Source organism: Pelodiscus sinensis, chromosome 26 (assembly GCF_049634645.1).
Source record: "Pelodiscus sinensis isolate JC-2024 chromosome 26, ASM4963464v1, whole genome shotgun sequence".
Lineage (NCBI taxonomy): Eukaryota > Metazoa > Chordata > Testudines > Trionychidae > Pelodiscus > Pelodiscus sinensis.
Window position 1 is genome coordinate 279,722 of NC_134736.1, and position 21,254 is coordinate 300,975.

Sequence of the window (21,254 nt, forward strand, 5' to 3'; positions counted from 1 at the left end):
CAAGAGGCTTATGAGGATATCTTTTATTCTGTGATGCTGATAGCTCTGGCCAAAGAACTCTTAGACTCCTACTCTGTGGGACAGAACAGCAACAACCCACTTAGTTTTAATAAACTTAAGTACAAGAGTTCCATAAGTTTAATACATCTAGCTTATAAATTGGTAAACATAACATACATAAGAACAGCCTTAACATAGGGTTACCTGTAATACATTTAGTGTGTAATTACTAAGCTGTGCCTTTTTTCATTGAACTTAAGATTGGTCTTTGCCGGGTCTTCCTTTGCCTGTCCTTTTCTTTGCTTGATTCAGCTTTGAACTGATGTCTGAAAAAGATATCAATGGAGTCAGCTTTGAGAGAGAACATGAGTCACTACACCATATGGTTGAAGTTTTAATGGAGCACATCTAGGTAAAGTTCTAGTTACATTAGTGCACTCTGTTGCAGCAGACCCAGTACCTTGGGAGGTATGTGAGTGAGACACTTCAGTAATAGGACTTAAATGCTCAATATGTGGAGCCTTGCCTCTAACTCCTTCTACTTGCACCAAGACATCTGTTTCAGATACATGTTATTACCACTATCAGTAATCGTGGCAGAAGTCCTTTTCTTACAAAGAATCTTGAATTTAAATGTTAACCCATTGTATTCAGATCCTTACCTAGACTGCCATCTCCTGCCATGATTCCAGACCCGTCCAAAGGAAGGAAGCCACCCTTCACCTGTCTGAGAGGTGTGATCAAAGTTGGCCCCAACACGATCTGCAGGAAGCTTTTTCAACTTCTGCTTCTCCTCTAAGAATTGTTAGTTCAGAGAAAGTGAACAGGTTCTAGCCTGAATTCATCAAGCACTTTAGATAGTTGCAGAAAAAGTGGCAATCTATTAACTAACTGGAATTTATCTTCAGGATTATCAGAATACCATTATTACTTAGGCTGTCTGCAGTGTTTAATGTATGTCATCTACTCTCTGCATCACTTCGTCTTTTAAACAGACTTGTCACACTTAATTCCTCAGATTCTGTGTGCACATTGACTTGCTTTTTAACTAAAATTAGTTTAAAAACTAGTATTGATATATTTAAAGCCACTTACTTTCCATGAGAAATTCCTCATAAGAAGGTCCAATCTGCTGTTTATTTCCAAAATCCTCTTTGTCCTGCATCAGCCAGGGAGGTTTGGCACCTAGGAGGTCAGGGAGAACGTGCTTGGCTACTGAAATAACCCTAAATATAGGCCAAGGGAGAGGGGATGGTAAAAATGCCCCCACACTTCTGTAGACAGGGTTTCCCTAAGAAATCAGTGGTGAAATGGCTCTCTCCTGGAATTACAATACTTTGTGCTGCTTCTTTTGTGGAGAAAAGAAAGGACTAAGCAACAGTTCGTACTTTGCAATCTTAGTTTCAAAGTTTCCATTATAAGACAGATCTTGCTCCACACCCATTCTAATATGAAAAGGCTGTCTGAACCAGGTTTCAGAATCTTTATCTTGCTATCTCAATTTCTTTTAAAGTTACTTAGTCTGCTGTTGCATTCAGAACCTAGAAATATTTGATGAGCTTGTAAAAGCGGAACCCTGGCAATAAACATGTACCTGTGTGAACATTTCCTTTCCCGTCTGATTCCTGTTTACAAAAATAAAATAATCCCAATCAGAAATGTATGATTAAAATAGCAACTTAACTTTCCCCCAGAACACTCTAAAAACAGTAAGTTAATAATTATTAGTTAAGCTTGTATGAGGAAATATACAAAGGGAATCTGATAACTGAAAATAAGCAGCTCAGGGGAACTGAATTTCATTTGTAATGCCCTTTCTGGATGAAACTGCAATAAAGAAAACAGGGGAAGTCTTTCCCTCTATAATTTAACACAGTGGTTCCCAAACTTTTTGGCATCACACCCCCTTTTTGATTTTTGAAAAACCCTCACCCCCCCCCAAAGCAGCAAAACTTGTTGAGGGGAAAAAAAAAGGAACTGGCCAGGGCAGCAAAACTTGAGGGGGGAGGAGGCTGGTTTGCCTCGCAGCCCCCACTGGAATTTCTTCACATACCCCAGTTTGGGAACCCATGATTTAACAGGTTAGCCTGTTCTAAGGATCTTTCATTTTCAGTGTATTACTGAAATCCACCACCATGCTTGGTCAGCCACTATAACATTAGGGAACTTTATAAACCAGGGTAGGCAAAATACAACCCTTCAAACTATTATCTTGCAGCTCCCACTGGGTGGAGATACATGGCCATGCCTGCAAGATAGCCAGCATAGGGATCCCCACCTGAAGGGGGACGGGGCACACACAGATGCACATTGGCCCCACAGCAGGCTGCTTTCAATAGCATGCAGGAGTGGAAGGCAGGGGTACCCTACCCCCTGCTGTACCCCAACTCTCTGCCCCAGGTCCCAAACCAAACATTGCACATTCCTCCTCTCCCACCCATATCCTGAATCTCAATTCCCTGTTCCAGGGCACAACTGCATCCTGTCCTGTCACAGTCTAAACCTCTGCCCCAGGTTACAACCCCCTTCCAGACCCTGCACCGCCCTCATACATCCTTCCTCCAAGTCAGAATCCTCATCAGAATCCATATCCCCCACCCAGAACCTGCAGCCCAATACCCTACCCCACGCTCCCTTCTGCACCCAACCTCTATCCCAGGCCTCACACCTCCTTTGTTAATATCAGGGAAGAGTGTGGCCCTTGACCACTTACCAAATTCTTGGAGTGGCCCCCCATCAAAAATTATTGCCCACCCCTGCTATAAACTCTAATTGATTCTAACCAGCAGCTAAAAGTATAAATGCCATTGGCTATGATCTGTATTACCAGTACCCCTAAAAAAAGGAAAATGAGTCTAAGGCCTACTGCAATTCTACCTGGTGGCCAATAAAAGTCAGAGCATGGTCTTCATCCATCCAATCTAAATCAGGTGTTGTCTGAATTGCACTTGGGTCAAGCTGCTCTTCCTCTTCAGTGATGTTGAAGTCACTAGAACACAGGAACCAAAACAGTCTGCCAGATACAGTATTTAGAACCCAGACAACAGCAAGAAAACAAATGTGTTTCAATCTATTCCATGGAATTGTTAAATACAAGTTATGGGATACAGATAAGCGACATCTACACTGCAGGCTTTTTGCGCAAGAACACTTGTTCTTGCGCAAAAACTTGCAGACCGTCTACACTGCATGCACATTCTTGTGCAAGTAGATTTACACAGTAAAGTGTCAGAAAACAGGGCTTCTTCCAGAAGAGTTATTCCTCTCCCCATGAGGAATAAGCCCTCTTGCGCAAGAGCTCTTCCACAAGAAGGCAGTGTAGACACGCAACATGAATTTCTTGCACAAGAAACCCCTAATGCTAAAATGGCCATCAGAGCTTTCTTGTGCAAGAGAGCGTCCACACTGCTATGAACTCTTGTGCAAAAGTACATCTCTTGCACAAAAGCACATGGCAGTGTGGACGCTCTCTTGTGCAAGTTTGCACAAGAACTCTTGCGCAAAACTGTTTTTGCGCAAGAAGCATGTAGTGTAGATGTAGCGATAAGGTATAAAAACTTCAATGCCTATGTTCAAGTTTGGAGATTTTTAATGACATTCATCAGCGGACAATAATTAGCATTTATAAAGCATTAGTTCTGTGCAGAGATTAGTCCTTAACATCCCTTTGGAGACAGGACAATATTCACCTTAACATTAAATTGTCAAATAGACAAATAGTCTAGTACAGTGGTCTCCAAGCTTGAACCACAAGATCACTTTTTCCACTTCCTTCCCACCCCTTCTCTGAGGCCCTTCTCCAAGGCCTCACCCTGCTCAGTCCATCCCCCTTCCTCCCCAAACCTCATTCACTTTCACTAGACTGGGTTAGAGAGATGGGGTGCAGGCTCTGGACTGGGGCCAAGGAATTTGGAGTGTGGGTGGGGCTCCGGGGTTTAGCCCAGGGCAGGGGATAAGGGTCCAGGAGTGGTTTCAGGGTGCAAGCTCTGGGAAGGAGTTTGGGTGCATAGGGACACATGTCTGGGGCAGGAGGAGGTTCAGGGCTGGGATAGGATAGGGGTTCAGGAAGCAGGCTCTGGCTGGACACCATTTAACTGAGATAGCGGTAAGGCAGCCTTACTCCTGCCCTGGCCCTGAACCACTCCCAAAAGCAGCTGACACATACAGCAGTAGCTCTATGGTGCCATGTGCTGCCCCTCATCTACAAGCACTGAGCCCACAGCTTCTACTGGCCAAGGCTCCCCATTATTGATCAATGAGAGTGGCAGGAGTGGTGTCTGCAGACAAGGACAACATGTGGAGACCCCTGCTTTGCCTCTCTCAGGAGCTGCAGGGACATGTCAGCCACTTCGAGGAGCAGCAATTACTACAGGGATAATTACTCCAGACACAACCCATTAGGTGTTTTAGAACTCACTACTCAAAGAATTAAATCTAAGCATAAGAGAGAAATGAAATGCACAGACCAATCAAAAAACAAAACTAACACTTTGAAAACAGTAAGGCTATGTCTACACTGGAGGCATCTTGCGCAAGGGTTCTTGCGCAAGAGGTCTTGCGCAAGAAAACGTCCACACTGCCACGTGCGAGCTGTACTTTTGCAGAAGAGTACAAGAGTACTCTCTTGTGCAAGAAAGCTCTGATGGCCATTTTAACCATAGGGCTTTCTTGCGCAAGAAATCCCTGCCCAGTGTCCACACTGCCCTCATGCGCAGGAGGGCTTACACCTGTTAAAAAAAGAGCATAGCTCTTGCGTAAGAAGCCTTCTTACCACGCCGTAGTGTAAATTTCCTTGCGCAAGAGCGGGAAGGCACTGTGGACGCTCTGCGGATTCTTGCGCAAGAATGGCCATACTTGTGCAAGAAGCCTCCAGTGTAGACATAGCCTAAAAGAAATAACAATCCCCCATGTATGTGGTAGGTAGGGAGATGAGACTGATGGATAGTGTGTGTTTATGAGAATAACAGACAGTGTGTGAGTGTGACATGATACCATCTACATGTTTTGTTAATCTTTAAGGTGCTACTAGATTATTTGTTGTTTTTTAAGTTTTTCCTGTTACAGACTAACTCGGCTACCCCTCTGAAGCTATTACATTGTTTGTTCTAGTATACTTAGGGGCTTGCAGGTAGCCAAAGGTGAGCAACAGATAGTAAACTGATAGCAACAGAGAAAGCAAAAGTCATTGACACTACACTGGTCAAGTTAACAGTAAATCTAGATAATTGCTGCTCAGTATTTCACCAAAAAACAAAACTCTTAAGCAGAGAAGACAATATATGATAATATAAAAGGCAACTGTCTTACCTTTTGTGCCCTCCAGGTGTGCTGATGGCAGAAGGTTCATCACAAAATTCTCTGTCTGTCTCAGGCTGAGTTTGATTCAGGAAAAATAAACATTTTTTCTGGTATTTAACAGGAAGGCCTTTCCTGTTCTATTAAAACATCTAGGAACGATACATTCATGTTTGTGTTCTGGAGGCAAGGATAGTGGGAATTTTCAGTGTAGATGCTAACTGTGTTTTAGTTTGCCCTGGCTCTGGATTGCTAGCAAGGGAAAACAAATACAGAGAGGGAACTGGCTTTTCACTGGCTCATGAATCACCAACAGAATTGTAAAGTAGGCTTGAATGACAGAATATTTATTGTTGATAAGGATGCAGCCAGACTTGAGGATCCCACTGTGTCTACAGCAACAGCAGTTAAAGTGCAATATTTTTTTATCTGTAATCTAAACAATTTGAACTGGAGTCATTGCATAAATCTACAATACCTCAATACTCCTTCTATGGAGTCAAACAGATTTTGTACTTTTTAAAAAGATAAAAGGGCCAATAACTATTTATTTTGTTTGAGTGCAGTCAAAAGACCTAACAGATTTCATCCTATGTAAGTGCAAGACTGAGTTCCCATCAAGAGGATATATCTGGTTCCACTGCAGGAATGTTTATATTAATAACTTATAAAGAATGGTATTTAAGTGTCTAGTATTCCACAGTGCAGGTAAAGTAGGACACTGTATTCCAGATTCCTTCTCTGTCACCCACACCTAACCCTATCCTGAAAGAACCCACACTGATAATTACAGCTAAATTAAGCCAGAGATGTGTAAAGAGCAGCAGTCCTATCAATTGTCATATAAGAACTTCCCCAATGGTAGGTGAAAAAACAAGTTGTTAGAAGTAAATAGTATGTAGTTTCAACATAACAAATAATGCAGATAACAGCCATCTATAAGAACTCAGGGGGGCTTGTGGAAACAATCATTTGCTGGATACTGCTCAGGTGAATCCTGGGAAAACAAACCTCTAAGACAGCATGTACCATTTCCTGTCTGCTCTGCTCCACTTTTCGAATATGGGATGCCATCTGGAATTGAATGAAGCAAGATATAGGATGAGGACAAAAGGCAAAGCAAGCAGGTAAGTCAGGCACAACACATGTAGGTCGTCTCTGTTCACCTCTTTAATGACTTCATCCTCTCTTTCTTCATAAACATCCAGAGCTTTGACAAGTGATGATTTGAACCTTAAAAAGTATTTGAGAGATCAGTCACTTTTGTGTCATGCTATAGTCTGATAGCTGAAATGCTAGGAGCTGGAAACCCTAGAATTTCTACCTCAAATTCTGACACTGATTCATAGACTTTAGGGTCAGAAGGGACCATTATGATCATCTAGTCTGACCCCCTGCACAGTGCAGGCCACAGAATCTCACCCACCCCTCTTAGAATAATCCTCTCACCTATGTCTCAGATATTGAAGCCTTCAAATACTTTAAAGGCCCCAAGATGCAGAGAATCCTCCAGCTGAGATCTGTGTCCCATGCTACAGAGGAAGGCGAAAAACCTGCAGGGTCTCTGCCAATCTGCCCTGGAGGAAAATTCCTTCCCGACCCCAAATATGGCGATCAGCTAAACCCTGAGCATGTGGGCAAGACTCACCAGCCAGACACCCAGAAAGTTCTCTATAGTAACTCCTATCATCCCTCCATTGACCTATTTTCCACTGTTAATGAATGGTCAATTAGTTACCAAGATCATGTTCTCAAACCATTCCCTTATCATAGAATCATGGAACTGGAAGAGACATCAGAAGGTCATCAAGTCCAGCCCCCTGCTCTAGGCAGGACCAATCCCATCTAAATCAACCCGGCCAGGGCTTTGTCAAGCCGGGACTTAAACACCTCTATGGATAGAGACTCCACTACTTCCCTAGGTAACCCAATCCAGTGCTTCACTACCCTCCTAGTAAAATAGTTTTTCCTAATATCCAACCTGGACCTCTCCCACCACGACTTGAGACCATTGCTCCTTGTTCTGCCATCTGTCACTACCGAGAACAGCCTCTCTCCATCCTCTTTGGAACCTCCCTTCAGGAAGTTGAAGGCTGCTATCATATTCCCCCTCACTCTTTGCTTCTCCAGACTAAACAGACCCAACTCCCTCAGCCTGTCCTCATAGGTCATATTCTCCAGCCCCCTATTCATATTGGTTGCCCTCAGCTGGACCCTCTCCGATGCGTCCACATCCTTTTTGTAGTGGGGAGCCCAGAACTGGACGCAATACTCCAGATGTGGCCTCACCAATGCCAAATAAAGGGGAATAATCACATCTCTGGATCTGCTGGCAATGCTCCTCTTAATGCAACCTAATATGCCATTAGCCTTCTTGGCTACAAGGGCACACTGTTGACTCATATCCAGCTTCTCATCCACTGTAACCCCCAGGTCCTTTTCTGTAGAACTACTACTTAGCTGGTTGGTCCCCATGTCTCAGTTTCCCATTTTGGATTTGCAAGGACCCCGTTAGGATTAATGAGTTACTGGTTGATAAGCGCATGGAAGATAAGCCACGATGAATGGTAAATTATCGAATCTGCAATGTATCTATGACTGGAATGAACACCGGTTTTTTACAATTATGCTAATAGAGAGTGAGCAAATCTTCTGCTTCACAGGGTGAGGTGATCGCTTGGGGAAGTCCGTAAAGTATCTCTAACACAATGTAACTGGCCAGATGCAGGGGAGAATGGTATCAGATATTGATTGCTGCTTAAGGCAGGAGTCTGGGCTAATTATTTATTTATACAACACCACAATTATACACACTGAAACATCTGCCTCAAAGAATTTTGTATCAATAGTTTGATCTAATGTAGCAAATACTATACTCCTAAGCAAAGAAAGAGACAAGGTGCCTACATACTGCTCATAGTCCTCAGGGGAAATCAGAAACTGCTCCTTTAATTTTGCTTCCGCTTTGTTCTCCCACCAGAACTTGTTGGCTTCTTTTTTATGCTCCAGGCTTTAAAAGAATAAAACCAAGTTTAATTAAATCATTTAAAACCTGAACTCCCAATCTAAACTAAGTAAAGAACACAATAACTGGTATACGTTTCCTTTACTAACTTATCTCAGATAAAGTGATTACATGACAAAGCAATAAAGTCGAATAAAAATTTTGTATTTTGTGCAAACCTGATTTCAGGTTATAGTTTGTTTAAAAAGGTCAGTAACAAAGTTCATTTCAAAGGGGTATTTAGATGTCAAACACTGCTAAACTTTGATGTTTGGTTCATGTTCTTTTCTAATGTAGCATTTTGGCTGAGTCCCAGAAGCCAAGAAAGACACAGAGAGCACATCTCTCTCCCTTGCTACTTGCATTATGGTCATCACTGTAGCTGTAGAGTGTTGAGCGTTTCTCCTCCCTGTAGCTCACAATTTAGTCCACCAAAAGCTAATGAAATCTGTCTTTGAGTAACCAAACTTTAATACAAAAAGGTTTATGGAACAGCCACATGTTCTCTCAACATAGCTATAAAGAGCTGGTACTTCCTTTGAGTGATTTTTTTTAGAAGTAAAATATTACAGACTTACCATTAAAGTATTCAGAAGCTTCAGGGGTAGCCAAGTTAGTCTATAAAGTGTTACCAAATCATATGTTGTTTTTTAAGTTTATCCTGTACAGACTAACAAAACATGTAGATGGTATCATGAGCTTTTGTGGACACAACCCACTTCTTTAGATGAGCCAGTCATCTGAAGAAGTGGGCTGTGCCCATGAAAGCTCATGATACCATATACATGTTTTGTTAGTCTATAAAGAGCTACCAGACCATTTGTTGTTGTTTAAGTTTATCATTAAAATATTATTAGTGGATAATAATACTGGAAGAGTTACAAATAATTTACCAGTTTAAAGTTGTACGTGCTGTTAGGGTAGTGGATTTTAAGTCGTGGTTTTCTTTCAGAACCATAATTCCATAAATGGTCACTGACACCCCCTACGAGGCACTTAGTTTAGATTCAGTATGTAAATAAGATTATTTCTTAAAAGTGTGCACAGACACTAAGGGACAAATGCAGAAAACTGCTCATGTATTGTTAAGCACCTTGCATCAAACACTTTACAGCTCGTTCTCAAAATCTCTATGTCAAATCATGGAGGTTAGAGAACTGACTTGCCCAAAATCACATAGCAAGTCAGGGGCAAGGGCAGGAATAAACATAGGGCTGTAAGAAACTTCAACAGCACAGGAATTCTGTTAACTGACTCAATATGATTTGAAGGATATCACTTCATCTCTGTATCTCAGGGTTGAGAGGCTGTGCCTATGCAAAGTATAAACAACACAATATCCAGGATGCAGACAGGCATCAAGACACCCTACCTGGCCATGTGCTGCAGAAGTCCCCCATACAGCACTGTCAGGCTTCCATGGCTCAGGTGCTTTTTCACCTCCTGCTTGCAGCAGACACACCAGAAGAGTTGCTCATGCTCCACTGCCTCATACTTCACAACCACAGCATTTTTAATCATCTTCCGAGCCAATTGCACCTGATTAATGGAGGGAAGACAAGTGAAATAGCTGCTGGTTACCAAACTTTTATGCTGAGGCTCTTGACAAAAAATTAAACTATACTAGCCCCTATAATCCCATCATGAATTTGAAAGAGGCCTTATGCCTATTATTAATGTATTTGTCTCATGCTCCCCACCCAGTTAGTCCTTTGAACTAGTCTCAGCTTTCCCACACAAACCTTAGGAAAGGCCAGAGCAGATCTTTGTGATACTCTTCTTTCCCACATGCTCTGTGATGGTGAAACGTTAATGAGGACATTAGGGCTTTGCGGCGTTTACATGGAGACCGCACAGAATCGGCTCCCACGTGAGCTAACGAGCGGTGCGCGAGACGCTTTTTTTCCAGCGAAGACTTCGCCTTCGATTGGCTTTGGCATTCGTAGCCATGGAGATGACCGGGACGGGTCGCGCCGCACAGCTAATGGCGGCCAAGCTCAGGGGACATCGCAGCTTCACTGACACTCGCTCCCCACCGCGGACCTGCCCTCCCCTCTCAGGACAGCGAGGCCCTGCGCTCCCGCGAGGGGGCTCCCCTGGCGGCCCTTACTCCCGCTCCACTGCGCATGCTCGGGCGTCCCGCCACAAGGGCGCTGTGTGACGCCTGCTTGGTCGGCGGAGGCGCGTCTAGGCCCTGAGCTGGGCACGGGCAGGTCCGGGCCCCCACGGCCTGGTTCCCTTCTCTCCCAGCCGGCGCCCGCCTCTCACCTTGGCCTGCAGCCGGCCCAGCGCCTCCCGCAGCCGCCGACGGTGGCCGCCGCTGTAGAGGTGGCGCCGGCCCGCGAAGGCGGTGAGGCGGCACAGCGGGCAGTAAAACACCCCCATGGCGGCGCTAGGAGCCCGGCCGCGCGGCCGCCGCCATCTTCCAGCAGCTGCGTCACCTCCGCTCCGAGTGGGAACAGCGCGCCCTGGCGGCAGCCCTAGCGCGCGGCTCCCGTTTCCCGCCTCAGGCACCTGGTGGCGCGCGCCAGGGAACCTCAGGACGGGCGGGGCGGGGCGGGGCGGACTCCGGCCCCGCCCGCGGTAAGTGGTTCCCTCAGGTCCCTGGCACGTGGCGGCGACAACATCGCCCCTCGGCGCCATCGCTGCCCACGGAAAGCGCCCGGCCCGAGCTCCCGGCCCGGCCCTCCCTCCTCCCTGCAGAGCCCGCCCGAGCGCCCGGCCCGGCCCTCCCTCCTCTCTGCAGAGCCCGCCCGAGCGCCCGGCCCGGCCCTCCCTCCTCTCTGCAGAGCCCGCCCGAGCGCCCGGCCCGGCCCTCCCTCCTCTCTGCAGAGCCCGCCCGAGCGCCCGGCCCGGCCCTCCCTTCTCTCTGCAGAGCCCGCCCGAGCGCCCGGCCCGGCCCTCCCTCCTCCCTGCAGAGCCCGCCCGAGCGCCCGGCCCGGCCCTCCCGTCTCCCTGCAGAGCCCGCCCGAGCGCCCGGCCCGGCCCTCCCTCCTCCCTGCAGAGCCCGCCCGAGCGCCCGGCCCGGCCCTCCCTCCTCTCTGCAGAGCCTGCCCGAGCGCCCGGCCCGGCCCTCCCTCCTCCCTGCAGAGCCCGCCCGAGCGCCCGGCCCGGCCCTCCCTCCTCCCTGCAGAGCCCGCCCGAGCGCCCGGCCCGGCCCTCCCGTCTCTCTGCAGAGCCTGCCCGAGCGCCCGGCCCGGCCCTCCCTTCTCTCTGCAGAGCCCGCCCGAGCGCCCGGCCCGGCCCTCCCTTCTCTCTGCAGAGCCCGCCCGAGCGCCCGGCCCGGCCCTCCCTTCTCTCTGCAGAGCCCGCCCGAGCGCCCGGCCCGGCCCTCCCTCCTCCCTGCAGAGCCTGCCCGAGCGCCCGGCCCGGCCCTCCCTTCTCTCTGCAGAGCCTGCCCGAGCGCCCGGCCCGGCCCTCCCTTCTCTCTGCAGAGCCTGCCCGAGCGCCCGGCCCGGCCCTCCCTTCTCTCTGCAGAGCCCGCCCGAGCGCCCGGCCCGGCCCTCCCTTCTCTCTGCAGAGCCCGCCCGAGCGCCCGGCCCGGCCCTCCCTTCTCTCTGCAGAGCCCGCCCGAGCGCCCGGCCCGGCCCTCCCTCCTCCCTGCAGAGCCCGCCCGAGCGCCCGGCCCGGCCCTCCCTTCTCTCTGCAGAGCCCGCCCGAGCGCCTGGCCCGGCCCTCCCTCCTCCCTGCAGAGCCCGCCCGAGCGCCTGGCCCGGCCCTCCCTCCTCCCTGCAGAGCCCGCCCGAGCGCCTGGCCCGGCCCTCCCTCCTCCCTGCAGAGCCCGCCCGAGCGCCCGGCCCGGCCCTCCCTTCTCTCTGCAGAGCCCGCCCGAGCGCCTGGCCCGGCCCTCCCTCCTCCCTGCAGAGCCCGCCCGAGCGCCTGGCCCGGCCCTCCCTTCTCTCTGCAGAGCCCGCCCGAGCGCCCGGCCCGGCCCTCCCGTCTCCCTGCAGAGCCTGCCCGAGCGCCTGGCCCGGCCCTCCCTCCTCCCTGCAGAGCCCGCCCGAGCGCCCGGCCCGGCCCTCCCTCCTCTCTGCAGAGCCCGCCCGAGCGCCCGGCCCGGCCCTCCCTTCTCTCTGCAGAGCCTGCCCGAGCGCCCGGCCCGGCCCTCCCGTCTCCCTGCAGAGCCCGCCCGAGCGCCCGGCCCGGCCCTCCCTCCTCCCTGCAGAGCCCGCCCGAGCGCCCGGCCCGGCCCTCCCGTCTCTCTGCAGAGCCCGCCCGAGCGCCCGGCCCGGCCCTCCCTCCTCTCTGCAGAGCCCGCCCGAGCGCCCGGCCCGGCCCTCCCTCCTCCCTGCAGAGCCCGCCCGAGCGCCGGGCCCGGCCCTCCCGTCTCTCTGCAGAGCCCGCCCGAGCGCCCGGCCCGGCCCTCCCTCCTCCCTGCAGAGCCCGCCCGAGCGCCCGGCCCGGCCCTCCCTCCTCCCTGCAGAGCCCGCCCGAGCGCCCGGCCCGGCCCTCCCTCCTCCCTGCAGAGCCCGCCCGAGCGCCTGGCCCGGCCCTCCCGTCTCCCTGCAGAGCCCGCCCGAGCGCCCGGCCCGGCCCTCCCTCCTCTCTGCAGAGCCCGCCCGAGCGCCCGGCCCGGCCCTCCCTCCTCTCTGCAGAGCCCGCCCGAGCGCCCGGCCCGGCCCTCCCGTCTCCCTGCAGAGCCCGCCCGAGCGCCCGGCCCGGCCCTCCCTCCTCCCTGCAGAGCCCGCCCGAGCGCCCGGCCCGGCCCTCCCGTCTCTCTGCAGAGCCCGCCCGAGCGCCCGGCCCGGCCCTCCCGTCTCCCTGCAGAGCCTGCCCGAGCGCCTGGCCCGGCCCTCCCTCCTCCCTGCAGAGCCCGCCCGAGCGCCCGGCCCGGCCCTCCCTCCTCTCTGCAGAGCCCGCCCGAGCGCCCGGCCCGGCCCTCCCTTCTCTCTGCAGAGCCTGCCCGAGCGCCCGGCCCGGCCCTCCCGTCTCCCTGCAGAGCCCGCCCGAGCGCCCGGCCCGGCCCTCCCTCCTCCCTGCAGAGCCCGCCCGAGCGCCCGGCCCGGCCCTCCCGTCTCTCTGCAGAGCCCGCCCGAGCGCCCGGCCCGGCCCTCCCTTCTCTCTGCAGAGCCTGCCCGAGCGCCCGGCCCGGCCCTCCCTCCTCTCTGCAGAGCCCGCCCGAGCGCCCGGCCCGGCCCTCCCTCCTCCCTGCAGAGCCCGCCCGAGCGCCGGGCCCGGCCCTCCCGTCTCTCTGCAGAGCCCGCCCGAGCGCCCGGCCCGGCCCTCCCTCCTCCCTGCAGAGCCCGCCCGAGCGCCCGGCCCGGCCCTCCCTCCTCCCTGCAGAGCCCGCCCGAGCGCCCGGCCCGGCCCTCCCTCCTCCCTGCAGAGCCCGCCCGAGCGCCTGGCCCGGCCCTCCCGTCTCCCTGCAGAGCCCGCCCGAGCGCCCGGCCCGGCCCTCCCGTCTCCCTGCAGAGCCCGCCCGAGCGCCCGGCCCGGCCCTCCCTTCTCTCTGCAGAGCCCGCCCGAGCGCCCGGCCCGGCCCTCCCTTCTCTCTGCAGAGCCCGCCCGAGCGCCCGGCCCGGCCCTCCCGTCTCTCTGCAGAGCCTGCCCGAGCGCCCGGCCCGGCCCTCCCGTCTCTCTGCAGAGCCTGCCCGAGCGCCCGGCCCGGCCCTCCCTTCTCTCTGCAGAGCCCGCCCGAGCGCCCGGCCCGGCCCTCCCTTCTCTCTGCAGAGCCTGCCCGAGCGCCCGGCCCGGCCCTCCCGTCTCTCTGCAGAGCCCGCCCGAGCGCCCGGCCCGGCCCTCCCGTCTCTCTGCAGAGCCCGCCCGAGCGCCTGGCCCGGCCCTCCCTCCTCTCTGCAGAGCCTGCCCGAGCGCCCGGCCCGGCCCTCCCGTCTCTCTGCAGAGCCTGCCCGAGCGCCCGGCCCGGCCCTCCCTTCTCTCTGCAGAGCCTGCCCGAGCGCCTGGCCCGGCCCTCCCGTCTCTCTGCAGAGCCCGCCCGAGCGCCTGGCCCGGCCCTCCCTCCTCTCTGCAGAGCCCGCCCGAGCGCCAGGCCCGGCCCTCCCTTCTCTCTGCAGAGCCTGCCCGAGCGCCCGGCCCGGCCCTCCCGTCTCTCTGCAGAGCCCGCCCGAGCGCCCGGCCCGGCCCTCCCGTCTCTCTGCAGAGCCCGCCCGAGCGCCCGGCCCGGCCCTCCCTTCTCTCTGCAGAGCCCGCCCGAGCGCCGGGCCCGGCCCTCCCGTCTCTCTGCAGAGCCTGCCCGAGCGCCCGGCCCGGCCCTCCCGTCTCTCTGCAGAGCCCGCCCGAGCGCCCGGCCCGGCCCTCCCTTCTCTCTGCAGAGCCCGCCCGAGCGCCGGGCCCGGCCCTCCCGTCTCTCTGCAGAGCCCGCCCGAGCGCCCGGCCCGGCCCTCCCTTCTCTCTGCAGAGCCTGCCCGAGCGCCCGGCCCGGCCCTCCCTTCTCTCTGCAGAGCCTGCCCGAGCGCCCGGCCCGGCCCTCCCTTCTCTCTGCAGAGCCCGCCCGAGCGCCCGGCCCGGCCCTCCCTTCTCTCTGCAGAGCCCGCCCGAGCGCCCGGCCCGGCCCTCCCTTCTCTCTGCAGAGCCTGCCCGAGCGCCTGGCCCGGCCCTCCCGTCTCTCTGCAGAGCCCACCCGAGCGCCCGGCCCGGCCCTCCCGTCTCTCTGCAGAGCCCGCCCGAGCGCCCGGCCCGGCCCTCCCTTCTCTCTGCAGAGCCCGCCCGAGCGCCCGGCCCGGCCCTCCCTTCTCTCTGCAGAGCCCGCCCGAGCGCCTGGCCCGGCCCTCCCGTCTCTCTGCAGAGCCTGCCCGAGCGCCTGGCCCGGCCCTCCCGTCTCTCTGCAGAGCCCGCCCGAGCGCCTGGTGCCCGCAAGAGCCACTGGCCAAGGCGCGTGTCAGGTACAGCTTGTTTTGGGCCGTGGCGGAAGCGAGGAGGATGCTGACGTGGCCATATCTCCGAAGCCCGCCTTTACCCGTGAAAATCTGCCTGCTTTACAGGCGCTGGGTTGCAATGAATCCAGAAGTGGGGAAAAGCCACTTCGGGCCTAATGCTGTTTAGTTTTGGGACATTTTAACACCCGCCTTCTGGAACAAAGGGATAGATTTACAATGAGCTTCCATTCTCCAAACCCCAGAAGAACAGGCGCTGGTAACTGCGGTGTGCCAGTTATACCCAACCTGGATAAGCTATTCGTGTGGATAGGAGAGACTCAGTTTGATTCTCTGAGCTGAGCAATGACTTAAAAACCAAGGTCTTTCCCCATGCCAGGTGAATGCCCTAACCCCCAGGATGGGGGTTCTAATAATCTCCTATGGAAGCTGTTCCACTTTGTATTAAATACCTAAATATTTGTTGAGCCAAAGAGAGAAGAGGCAGGGGAATGATTCTAGCCTTCTAACTGGGGAACTCAAGGGAATGGGGACGATGACACTAGTTCCAGTTCCTGCTTCCATGAATATTTAGTTTTTTATACAAGATGTAATGAGTTCAGTAGGGGAGACTGAAAGCACCTCCACCTAGAATAACTCTTGGTGGCTAGGTCACCTCCCTGCCCCTGAAAGGGGGAGAACTGAGTTCAAGTGTTTGTTGTAGCACAGGGGATTCACTCCACTGGGGCTCTTATACATTTCAAAGGCTGAGGCGCTGCAGGGAGCGTGGGGCTCCCTCCAGGGCTTCCACTTTTGAACTGTAGCAAGAGCCAGGCAGGGTTCTTGCTACAATTCAAAGGCAGAGGCAGCTTTATAGACTAATCAAATAGTTGATGGAGATCCAATTGACTATTCAATTAGTTAATTAATCTAAATTTAACATCCCTACTTCCCATATGAATGGGGGGGAGGAGGGGTTTTAGTCCCCCTTCCCTTCCCTTCCCTTCCCAAAGGGTGCCTGGGAGGTGGGAGGCTTGGGGCTGAGTCAGTCCCAGACAGGCACAGCCCCTTTCACCTGCCTGGTGATTCTGTTTCTTTTCTGTATGGTTTTATGAGAAGCAATCCCATTCTAGGCATGTCTCATTTTCCTGGCACAAGCAAACCCCTTACCGTGTTTTAAGATATAAGAGGAAACGGTATGTCCTAGCTCTTACCATTTAGGAGGAGTTCTTCAACAGACATACAGACAAACTATCTCAAATATTTCAGAGAGGTAGCCAAGTTAGCCTGTAACTAGAAAAACTTAAAAAACAATGAATAGTCTAGTAGCACCTTAAAGACTAACAAAACATGTAGATGGTATCATGAGCTTTCATGGGCACAACCCACTTCTTCAGATGCCCACGAAATCTCATACCACCACCTGCATATTTTGTCAGTCTTTAAGGTGCTATTAGATTATTTGTTGTTTTTAAAGTTTTTCTATCTCAGATATGTAGTAGATGGAACAGTCACAATTTTCACATGTAGCAGCAAAGTATATTATAATATTTTATATGGTTATTGCTTCATATAAAATAATGCTAGTGATTAAAATAATTAAATAAGGTCTTACTTCTGCACACACTAAAGTAGGCTGGCCCTGCCCCGGGCGCGTGGCGCATGCGCGATGCTGACCTCAGGCGCACCGCACATATGCGGCGCCAGCCCTGGGCGCATGATGCGTGCATGGGCGGGCGCTGGCCCCGGGCGCACAGCGCATTGGCCTCCCCGGACGCGCAGCTATGAGGGGGTGCCGGTTCTGGGCGCGCAGCTATGGGGGGTGCTGGCCCTGGCTGCGTGGCTCTGGAGAGCGCCGGTCCCAGGCTTGCGGCGAATGGGCGGCTCCACCCATGGCCACACGGCGCATAGGGTTGCTGGCCCCAGGCAAGTGGCTCATGGGGGTGTGGTGTATGCGCGGCCCTGCCCCCGGGCGCACGAGTGTTCCCACCCTCTGGCATCCGGCGGGCCAATGGCCCCACCCCCTGGCGCCTGGCAGCTCCAAATGGTTGGAGACCACTGACCTACACCAACAGGAACCCCTCACAGCGTAGGTAAAATCTTAACTTAATTTCTACAGCAGTACACCCTAAGTAGTTTATATGTAGACAAGTCTCACATCCAGGCCATGTCTACCTGATAAAGTTTTTTTGGAAAAATGGCCATTTTTCCGAAAAAACTTCACTTACGTTCACACTTCATTTTCATTCTTTCAGAAAAAATCGAAAGAACAGAGGGATTTTTCCAACATTGGTACACCTCTTTCTACAAGGAAGAAACTTTTTTCCGAAAGAGCTCTTTTGGAAAAAGGTGTGTGTGGACAGGAAAGAGGGAGTTCTTTTGAAAGAAGAGGAAAGAGGAAAAAGCACAGGTACCCTGGTGGCTACTCCAACCATAGTAATCACATCTTAAATGCAAGATAGCATCCATTCACTGTGGATGCTCTCTTTCGAAAAAGCAGATTGCTTTTTTAATGCGCTTTGACAGTGTGTATGCTCTCTTTCAGAAGAAGTTTTTTGGGACGATCTCTTCCAGAAAAGCTTCTTCTGAAAGAAGCCTGCAGTCTAGACATAGCCCCTGTCTGTAAAATAGGTAAGTAGTTTCCTAGACCAGATTGTCAAGGCCTAATTTCTGGAAATTAAACACCTAAATACCTTTGGAGATCTGGACAAGAGAGTTTATATATCTGCTACATGGGTACTTACCTCTGCCAAGTTGAGGCTTACATCTCTCTATATATATATTTTAGAGATTTGTGCATATGTCTGTGAGTCTGTCTCTGTCCATTTGTTCAAGAACTAAATGGTAAGAGCTTGACCACCAAATTTGGTATGCAGTTTCCTCTAATCCTAACTTAAAAGCAAGACCAAGAAAATGGGATGCCCTTGAATTTGATTGTTTTCTATAGCATGGAAAGAGAGGGGGCTGAGTGGAGGGATGCTATACTCACAATCACCACTCTGGTCATCGAGTGCAGGGGCCAGGTTTAATGCAGAGTGACCACCGGGGACAACTGCATCACCAAGGGAGTAGCTAGCTGGAGATGGGGCTTGCCATCTTGCCTTCCACTGGCCCAGGTAAGTGACCTCTCGGCTCCAAACCCTTAACCCTTGGCCCAGTGCCAGACGTAGTGGGACAGGGGAAGCCTTGCCAGCTAGCGTAGATGTGTGGGCAGAGTTGGCATCACGGTTGATTGCAGGGGTGGGTTCCTGGATTATTATGATGGAGGTGTGTTGCATGGTTACTGGAAAGAATTTTAGGTTAGGCAGTTGTCTGTAGGCGAGAATTGGCCTTACCCTCGCTCTCAGAGACCTTGGGGGAAATTTTCCAGGATAGGTTGTAGATTGTTGATAATGTGTTGGAGGGGTTTAAGAAGTCTGTTGTTTTCTCTTCTGGGCCTGTCTTGAAGTAGTTCGTGTCTGGGTACTCTTTTGGCTCTGTCGATCTGTTTTTTCACTTCTCCAGGTGTGTATTTCAGTTTTAAGGAAGCTCTATATCAGGGCTACTAAACATGCATCTGTTGAAGCAAAAACACGCTTTTTTGTGTTTAGGCAGCTAACAAACAGCTTTATTAATTAATAAAGCACAGCATGAGCCAAACGTGGTCACAGCAGAGCCGGGCCCAGTAAGGCTGCTAATACAATTAATTCTAGTATTTTTATACCCTTAGCCAAACAGTCTGACGTCAGGGCATCCAATTACAGAAATTCTCAATTAAATTTGGAAAAACAAAGCCTTATCAACAAGATGGCGGACAGGTACGAGGGAGTACATCTTCTGTCCTAACCAGCCCAATTAACACATACCAATAGACCATCCTGTAGGCCTTTTTTACGGGGTGACACAAAGTTCACTTTGGTTTACGTGCCAAAATGGCTTCTAGCTAAACATAAAATAGCTTCTACACATCCCATGGGCTGCATGCAGCCGGCCCCTTTGCATGCAGCCTTCAGCGCCTTGAGCCGCTTCCCAAGCCACCTGCCTGCCTCATTGCTGGGGCACCAGTGGCAGCACCGAGCTGAGCACCAAGTCACGTGGCTTTGAGCCAGGCCGCATGTGCAGGAGCTGCCAGCCAGCAGGAGGGGTGGCAACAGGCGGAGGCAGAGCACACCTGCTTTGTCTGCCACAGCGGCAACACCTCCCTGTGAGCAGAGCCGCACAGTGCAGCAGTGACACAAGCCGTGTTTGCGCATGCATGAGAGTTGCCGACAACGACGAGGGGGGAGCAGCAAAAGGTGCAGCAGAGCACACCTGCTGTGTCTGCCACAGTGACAGCGCATTCCTGCAAGCAGAGCCATGTCTGCGTGTCCAAGGGAGCTGCCGGCTGGCCGGGAGGTGTGTGGCAAAAGGCAGCGGCAAAGTACATCGGCTGTCATAGTGGCAGTGCCTCCCCGAACCAGGCCATGTCGGCTCATGCGCAGGAGCTGCTGGGGGCGGCAAGACGCATGTGGCAGAGAGAGAGTGTCAGGGCTGATTCCCCGCTCTGGCATGATGAATGCAGAAGTGGGGGCCTGCAAAAGTACCCCAGAACCTTATCTCTGCAGGCTTTGGTATAAAATCTTTAAAAACCTAGATTTTGGGGATAAAAATCTGTTGCCACCATCAAGTGCTTTTGAACCCACAAACGGGTGGATTCTTGAAACCAGTCCCAGGGCACCCCAAACTCTTTTCCCCAAAGAGCTTGAAAAACTGCAGTCTGTGGCTGCTATCCCCTAGTAAGAGGCATGCAGATCCCACAGATGGATTTTCCAGGACACAGAACTTAACCAATACCAGTTTAATAAAAAAGAAAGAACTTTTATTATCACAGCAATACTCCTGTTAGCAAGCATAGTTGGATTGGCTAGATGATAAGAGCCATCAATTAATAACTTATGGGGAATTTCCCATGGGAACAAAACTTAGTTACAAAAGAGAGGAAAACCCATTTCTAAATGCACAGACATCAGATTCCCATTTCGAAACCGTAAAACAATAACACCTAATGGATTTATCTAGACTTTGCCCTATTTACAGATGGTGAAGAGTCTTCTTGGAGAGGGACATGTTGTCTGTCCCCCTCAGTATCTGGAGTGCCAACTGCCCAGGGACAAAGGAGGGTAAACCCAAAAATTCCTTTGTCCCAGTTTGAAATTCCTCCCTGCATTTCTTTTTGTTGACTGCTACCTGGCTCAGTACAGTTAACCCTTTAGTCCTCAGGCTGCTGACCATCCCTCATGACCATGACAGAGAACGAGGCAGCGGTGGAGCCAGGCGGTAAGGCCAGGGTGAGAAAGGTCTGGGCTGGGGCTTAGGTAGTAATCAATATAATGGTCTTCTGTTGATAATGTGTCTTATCAGTTAAATTGCTGAACTGTCATTGCTTGTTAAAAGTGCTGACATATGGGTGGAAATCGGGTAAATATTGCATTTTATTAATATCAGCAGAACTGACTTAAATGGGGCCTGTGAGTAGTGTAGTCTTGCCTTCATCTGTGTGAAAGAAGCTATTTGCAAATATTTGCGACCATGCTTAAGTTACAGCTCTGCATGTGCTGTGGGTATCATTGTGGCCACCGGGACTTCCAAAGTTGAGTAGCCCTGCTTTATATAGATCCTGTAGGTCCATCATAATCTTCCAAGAACCCACCCTGCAATCAGTCCTGGTGCCAACTCTGCCCACACATCTACACTAGCGATTTCATCACTGGACCCAACCACATCAGCCACCAAATCAGAGGCTCATTTAACTGCAGATCCACTAAAGTGATCTATGCCATCAAATGCCAGCAATGCCCCCACTGCAATGTATATTGGCCAAACCGGACAGTCTCTACAGGAAAGAATTAATGGATACAAATCGGATATCCAAAAAGACAATACACAAAAACCTGTTGGAGAACACATTAATCTGCCTGGACTCTCATTAATGGATCTCCACGTCAATGTTTTGTTTCAGATCATTTCCACAAGCCAAATAAACAGAGAAGGGTTGAAACTTAATTTCATTCACAAGTTTAATTCTTATGCAGATGGTATGAACAGGGAATCAGCTGGCTCACAAAAAGGCCTGGGGAAACCTTGATTTAAAAAGTGGCCTTGAAAGTTGGGATATGGTTCATGGA

The 21,254-nt window shown here is 52.3% G+C and overlaps 1 protein-coding gene across 1 annotated transcript; it reads right to left on the minus strand.

The window, feature by feature from the left end:
• Positions 1-120: 120 nt before the first annotated feature.
• On the minus strand, positions 121-10,972 carry CENATAC (centrosomal AT-AC splicing factor). Its single transcript, XM_075909689.1, has 11 exons — positions 10,568-10,972; positions 9,672-9,838; positions 8,207-8,305; positions 6,462-6,528; positions 6,307-6,369; positions 5,308-5,372; positions 2,878-2,989; positions 1,595-1,625; positions 1,096-1,185; positions 663-795; positions 121-326 (listed from the first exon to the last, which is right to left on the minus strand). Exons 1-11 carry the CDS (start codon positions 10,940-10,942, stop codon positions 230-232), a joined length of 1,299 nt encoding a protein of 432 aa, XP_075765804.1. The 5' UTR covers positions 10,943-10,972; the 3' UTR covers positions 121-229.
• Between the last annotated feature and the right edge of the window lie 10,282 nt (positions 10,973-21,254).

What these genes read in the sequence shown, in the direction of transcription:
- CENATAC (XM_075909689.1), bottom strand. Translation starts at nt 10,942, where the DNA reads ATGGCGCCGAGGGGCGATGTTGTCGCCGCCACGTGCCAGGGACCTGAG. An exon ending in GAAAGGAAATGTTCACACAG is followed by an intron (nt 1,186 to 1,594) that starts GTACATGTTTAT and finishes CTGACCTCCTAG; the next exon opens with GTGCCAAACCTCCCTGGCTG. An exon ending in TGAGGAATTTCTCATGGAAA is followed by an intron (nt 796 to 1,095) that starts GTAAGTGGCTTT and finishes AACAATTCTTAG; the next exon opens with AGGAGAAGCAGAAGTTGAAA.